This window comes from Piliocolobus tephrosceles, chromosome 9 (genome assembly GCF_002776525.5).
Source record: "Piliocolobus tephrosceles isolate RC106 chromosome 9, ASM277652v3, whole genome shotgun sequence".
Classification (NCBI taxonomy): domain Eukaryota; kingdom Metazoa; phylum Chordata; class Mammalia; order Primates; family Cercopithecidae; genus Piliocolobus; species Piliocolobus tephrosceles.
Window position 1 is genome coordinate 10,754,129 of NC_045442.1, and position 7,264 is coordinate 10,761,392.

The window sequence follows — 7,264 nt, forward strand, 5'->3', positions numbered from 1 at the left end:
CTCCCTTGAACAAAATTTTCATGTAATTGTAAAGGATAATGAAATATCCAAGCCAGGATTGAACCTGTGACACTATTATTGCCTTGCAAATAAACTACTGAATAGAAGAAGACAGGAGACAGATTGTTTGGAAAGTTAAGTCTTCTTATTTATTTATTTATTTATTTATTGAGATGGAATCTTGCTCTGTCACCCAGGCTGGAGTGCAGTGGCACGATCTCGGCTCCCTGCAACCTCCACCTCCCGGGTTCAAGCGATTCTCCTGCCTCAGCCTCCCAAGTAGCTAGGATTACAGGCACATGCCACCACACCCAGTTAATTTTTGTATTTTTAGTAGAGATAGGGTTTCACCATGTTGATCAGGCTGGTCTGCTGGCACTATGGCAACCATTCCAAAATATGTTGAAGTATATTTTGGGGTTAAATATTTTGATTTGCTGCACTGGCAAGGGAGATGAGAAAATGAATCTCTCATACATTGTTTTTGGGAATGTAAAATGGTACAGTCACTCTGGAAAACAGTTTAGCTGTTTCTTACGCAATTATCATATGACTCAGCAGTTGTACTCTTTTGTATTTATTCAAGAGAAGTAAGAACATAAGTTCAAAGACCTGTGCACAAATGTCCACAGCAGCTTTAGCCACAATAGTAAAAAACTGGAAATAATCCAGATGTCCTTCAGTGGGTGAATGGTTAAACATCTGTGGTACATCCCTATCATGGTGCAGGGACCCATTTGGAATCCCAGAGTTGGCATAATGCTTCTTTTAAGCTGAAGACATCTGAGATTCAACAAGTGGAGGAAAAGCTTGTTCTAGGAGCTTCCCTTATCTGACTAAAAGCAGCGACCTCCAGGAAATGAGGCTATCAGAAATTCCCCCTACTGGGGAGTTTTTGGCCCTGAAGATGGATAGGCAAATGTTATTACACAATTTCTTACCACTTGTTTGTTTTCATAAAAATCTGTTTGTCTTTCCCAAGGGGACCTATTTGTTTTTCCTATAGAGGCCCTTTCTCCCCCTTCCTTTATATACCTAAGGATATTATTAGGTACATAAAGGTTAGGATAGTATTACCACAGGGGGAAATCAGATAACAAGATGCAGGATCTCTCTGTATTTCTTTTTATAACTGCATGAAAAGATGTAAATATAGATATATAAACATGTAAATATAGGTATAAATATAGGTATATAAACCCTTTAACCATTTAATGAGCCAGCTACTTGCTCATTATGCATAGGAAATAAACCTTTTACTATTGTTAATCTGTCTTTTGTTATTTAATTTCCAAGCCCCAGTCACTGAACCCAAGAGGGTGGATGAAAATTTTTTCCTTCCCCTACAATAAATTCTATTCAGCAAAAAAACAAAAAAAGACTGGATGATTCTATTTATCTAATATTCTTGAAATGACAAATTTATAAAGCTAGAGATTAGTGTTTACCAGGGATTAGAGACCAGGACAGGAGGTTAGGGGTAGCGAGTGGTTGTAAGAGGACAAACAACACAATCCTTACGCTGTTGGAACTGTCTGTAGCTTGACTGTAGCGGTGGATACACAAACATATGTGATAAAACTGCACAGTCCTACACACACATACACCTGTAAAATGGAATATCTGAAAAAGCTTGGTGCGTCATATTGTAAAAGTTGTCAGAATCAAAATGGAGTCACTAATGTAAAACAAACAAACAGACACAACAACCTTAACAAATAGAGTGAGGGAAGGCCATGAAAAAAGGGTTCTCATATTTGCAAGCCTGATAAAAAACTATCACCAAAGACTGCAAACACCAAAATATTGCACAAAGGCCATCACAACCTTACAGAAAAAATACTTCTGCAAGACCTATCTGCCCCAGTAACTGCCTGTCCAACCCCAGACCTGCATCATCCTTGTTACTGATCTTGTGGCCAACTATAACTATTTTAAAACAATTATGTAATCTTATGGCACGTGTATTTCCATTGCAATGCTCTATTCCCAAATAAGCATCTTTTCTTTCAGAGAGCCTCTTTCTGTTATTTAGGTTGACAGTATCAATGTCAATTTCTTGGTTGTGATATTGTACTATAGTTTGGTAAAGTGTTAATTAACCACAGGGGCAAATCAGATAACAAGATGCAGGATCTCTCCGTATTTCTTTTTATGACTGCATGAGAATCTACAATTATTTGAAATGAAGTTTAAACAAATTCTCTCACCACCCCCAAAAGAAAATTAAACTACTTTATGGGCTTTAAAATTACAGGAATTGATATGGCTTATGAGAATCATGTCAACAATTTATTAGAATTTAATGAAAAAACACTTAACACTATATTCAGTTTCGATTTCGATTTCCTATGCCAAATTGTTTATACCTGCTTGATATGGTTTGGCTGTGTCCCCACCCAAATCTCATCTTGAATTGTAGCTCCCACAATCCCCATGTGTCATGAGAGGGACCCAGGGGGAGGTAACTGAATCATGGGGGCGGGGTGTTCCCGTGTTGTTCTCATGATAGTAAGTCTCACAAGATCTGATCGTTTTATAAAGGGCAATTCCTCTGCACTTCTCTCTTGCTCGCCACTATGTAAGATGTGCCTTTGCTCCTCCTTCACCTTCCTCACCACAGTTGTGTGGCCTTGCCAGCCATGTGGAACTGTGAATCCATCAAGCCTCTTTTTCTTTATAAATTACCCAGTCTTGAGTATGCCTTTATTAGCAGTGTGTCAATGGATTAGATTTTAAGTTGATCCCAATTTCATATCCCCAAGCCAAAACTTCTACACCAGAATCTGTCCAACCTCTGCTTGCTTTCTCCAGAAATAATAGCTTCGGTTTTAGGTATTCTCCAAAACTGCTAAAAATACAACTTTTCCCATCTACCAGTCTCTGATTCTTCATTCTGGTCTTTAGGAATTCCTAACAATGCCTTGCCCTTTTAAGAATCAGGCACAGCGGCTCATGCCTGCAATCCTAACACTTTGGGAGGCCAAGGCAGGAAGATCACTTGAGTCCAGGAGTTTGAAGCTGCAGTGAGCCATGATCTGTATCACTGCACTCCAGCCTGGGTGACAGAACAAGATCCTGTCTCTAGAAAACTAACTAATTTAATTAATTTTAAAAATAGCTAATGTTGGCCGGGCGCGGTGGCTCAAGCCTGTAATCCCAGCACTTTGGGAGGCCAAGACGGGCAGATCACGAGGTCAGGAGTTCGAGACCATCCTGGCTAACACGGTGAAACCCCGTCTCTACTAAAAAATACCAAAAAACTAGCTGGGCGAGGTGGCTGGCGCCTGTAGTCCCAGCTACTCGGGAGGCTGAGGCAGGAGAATGGCGTAAACCCAGGAAGCGGAGTTTGCAGTGAGCTGAGATCCGGCCACTGCACTCCAGTCCGGGCGACAGAGCGACACTCCATCTCAAAAAAAAAAAAAAAAAAAAAAATAGCTAATGTTTACTGAGGATTTATTATGAGTCAGCTATTCTAAGTATTTAAGAACATTTATTATGAGTCAGCTGTTCCAAGTTCCCAGGCTAAGAGGTGTGTCATTCCATAGAGAAAGGCATGAGGGTGAGAGAGGGTAAGAGAGAGTGAGAAATGAGGGGAGAGAAAGAGAGAGCAAGAGAAGGCCAAAGTTGTCCTTTTATGAGGAACTCACTCTCTCGAAACCAGCATTAATAATTTACGAGGCCAGGTCCCCTATGACCCAAACACTTCCCATTAGGCCCCCCACTCAAAACCTCCACACTGGGGGTCAAGCTTCCAACACATGAATTTTGGGGGACACGTTCAAACCATTTGTGCTCTCTCTACCTGGATGCCAAATACATGTCCAGAAAAAATACTTCTGATTTTGTTGAAGAGCAAAAAGTTGAACAACAAGAATTATATCTATTTTGGCAGCTGCTGTCTAGCAGATGTTCAGAGAATTAACTGAACAAGAAATCACCTCAAGGATATTTTTCAAGAATCACTTCTTGGCTGGGTGCAGTGGCTCATGCCTGTAATCCCAGCATTTTGGAGAGTGAGGTGGGAGGATCGCTTGAGGCCAGGAGTTCCAGACCAGCCTGGCCAACACAGTGAGACTTCATCTCTACAAAACACTTTAAAACTTAGCCAGGTGTAGTGACACATGCCTGTGGTCCCAGCTCCCAGGAAGCTGAAGTCAGAGAATCACCTGAGCCAGGAGTTCAAGGTTACGGTAAGCTATGATCATGCCACTGCACTCCAGCCTGGGCAACACAGTGAGCCCTTGTTAAAAAAAAAAAAAAAAAAAAAAAAAGAATCATCTCTTAAAAGACATCAAGAGGCCTGGTGTGGTGGCTCATGCCTGTAATCCCAGCACTTTGGGAGGCCATGGCAGGTGGATCACAAGGTTAAGAGTTCGAGACCAGCCTGGCCAAGATGGTGAAACCCCATCTGTACTAAAACTACAAAAATTAGCCGGGCATGGTGGCAGGCACCTGTAATCCCAGCTACTCAGGCAGGAGAATCACTCGAACCCGGGTGGCATAGGTTGCAGTGAGCTGAGATCACGCCACTGCACTCCAACCTGGGCGACAGAGTGAGACTCCATTTCAAAAAAAAAAAAAAAGATATCGAGCTACATTAAAATGCTTTGGAACCACATGTTAACTACAAGGTCCAATTCTCCACTAATTGCGTTGCTTAGACCAAATGGACAGGGCAGTTCTAATCCATCTGCAGGACTAGGAGAGACCTTCTGAGAAGGCAGGGGTAGGCTGAAAGCCAGTGTTGCAATCTGATTGTTGTGTGACTCGGGAACACTGGTTATTGCCTCCGAGTTCATTTGCAAAATGAAGCCACTAATATACCTAATTCGGGCGTTTACAGGAAAAGTAAATAGGGTAGTGGGTGTAAAATGCTGTCCCTGGTCTACAATAAGTGAGTAAATGCTCTCTATTTGCCTCTGGATAGAAACCAAAATTAGCCCTGCCTTGCATTTCTTCCCACTCCATGCCATTGTGTCCACAGCAATCTACTTACCCTGTGGCACTAGGAAACTCCAACGCTCTTGACCTTCAATAGCTCCTCACAATCCAAAAGGATCAACCCCCAATTCCCTAAAATGGCCTCAGTCCCCTTCTGTTGCAGTTTTCTGAACACTCCTTTCCCCTCCTAAACTCTAACCCAGCTTCCAAAGAGCATATCACTTCCCGATGGTCCTAGTCATTTCTATCTTCTGAATCTGCACGCAGATGGTAGCCCCTTAGGATTTGTTCCACACCTATGTGATATGAGGTTAGTTCCATATAGTTCTAACCTCTTCTCTAAAAGATAAACTTCTTGAAGGTAAAGTGTTTTACTCATTATTACATCTGCCGTAGCACACGATGCTTCATGCGTGGCAGTAAGAGCTGATATTTACCGAGAGCTGACTATATGCCAGGCACTATTCTAAGTGCCTCACATGAACACATGAACTCATTTAATTTTCACACCAGTTTTGGAATAGGCAGAATTATTCTCTCCATTTACAGATCAGAAAACCAAGACCCAAAGCATAACCTGTCCAAGCTTATACCACTAGGAAGTGAGAGGGCCTGGGTTCAGACCCAAGCAGCCTAGGTGCAGAACCCACGTTCTTAACCACTACGCTACAGTCGACGTTCAATAAATTTGGCTAATTCATGTAAAAGAGCTTAAAAAACTATAAAGGACTATAAGCCACAATAAACCAAAAGTCCAAACAAAATAGGCTTTTGATATCTGTAAGGAAGGGGAGACAGTAGTATATGAAGGTTAAGTTTAAAATCAGACCAGAGTTCGAATACCAGCTCTATCACTTTCTATCTGTGGGCAAGTTATTATTCTTTTTCAGCATCAACCGCTGCATCTGCAAGATTAAACTACTTGTTAAGATGGTTGTGAGAATTGAAATGACTCAGGTAGAAGGAGAACGTTCCTACCACAGATTATGTGGTCAATAAATTTTGGCTCTAAAACAGAGTCAAATGGTAAAACCAAGGAAATTTTCTTTGCTAAGTTATTAACCAACAATTATAAACAGTATTAAACAATAATCACTTACTATTTTTTTATTGCATTTCAGGCCTGTAAAACAAATAACATCAATTATCTCTAATGAGTAAAAAGGTAAGAGTTCTGCCTCTGGGCATAAGACTGGAGCAGCAGTTTGAAAGCCTAACTCATTAAAGCAAATGCAAAGGAAACACGAAAAGCACACGTAAGCAGTGGGAAAATTCCCAGTGAAGTGTACTGACAAACACAAGTGTATCCAAATGTGTATGTTCTGGAAAGCATGCTATATAATAGGTCCAAGGGGTGAAGAACATAGGATGTTTAACACAGGAGCTGTTAAAGAACCAACAGTTTGTGTAGCTGCAGAGATCAGAATTAAGCACAAAAGGCTGGTTTCAGCTTAAGTTCATGGAAGAGGGACCGACACAGGCTCCCCTGGGCCGCGGTGAGTCTATCCACGGAAGACACCCAGGCTCCAGACATAAGATAAGGGGCAGAGGGAACTCTGTCCCTGGCCGGGAAGCCCGAACAACTCCGAAGTCCCTTACTACCTTTGAGCGGGGCCGCGGATGGAAGAACAGGGAGACACCCTGCTCAGAATGAGACTGGGCCTATATTTTAACAATCTTTTTTGGGGGGAAGAGGTGTGAAATCTAATCACCGGGGAAAGGTGGGTTAGGGCATCAGGGAGGTAACACCTGTGCAAAACGTATCCAGAGATCCAGAGTTCAAGACTCGGTTGCTCTCAGGACGCAACGGCCTGCAAAGGACATCTTGTTGATTGCGACCCTCCGACTCCACTGAAGGCGCTTGCTCCGCCAAAGCAGCTTCTAGACAGCCCCGACCCCCTTGCCACCAGCTGCCGCCCCCAGAGGCCTGAAGGGGGTCGGGGTCGTGGGCTGCCCGCGGGTAAAGAGTCTGGGGAGATGGGCCCACGACGTGCAGCGGGGCTCAGGCTGGCGCCCCGAGGCCCGTTAGAAGGCTCTGCCAGCTGTGATGCCAGGGGCCAAGATCGCCCTGGGCCCCCAGGACGCCAGTCTCGAACGCACTCACCAGCCTGCTGCCGCGCAGCAGTCGCACTGCCAGGCTCTCCATCGTCGCCGCAGGCCTCTCGGCTCAGCGCCTTTGGGTAACTAGTCAGCCCGTGGGAGCTACTAGAGGTAGGCCCCGCCCACTCAGTACCCGCCCCGCACACAACCCCCCCTTAATCCCTGCCCACTGCTGCCTACGGAACCCCGAGAGAGACAAACAGGCCCCTCCTCGTTTCCG

General features: G+C 43.7%; 1 protein-coding gene across 1 annotated transcript in view; it reads right to left on the reverse strand.

Annotated features, from left to right (window-relative positions):
- ACADSB (acyl-CoA dehydrogenase short/branched chain) overlaps positions 1 to 7,208 on the reverse strand; it is a 37,866-nt gene extending 30,658 nt beyond the window's left edge. The window contains exon 1 of the mRNA XM_023224445.2: positions 7,049 to 7,208. Coding sequence (XP_023080213.2) covers positions 7,049 to 7,090 — 42 coding nt within the window. The 5' untranslated portion in view covers positions 7,091 to 7,208. The remainder of the gene's footprint in view (positions 1 to 7,048) is intronic.
- Positions 7,209 to 7,264: the final 56 nt, after the last annotated feature.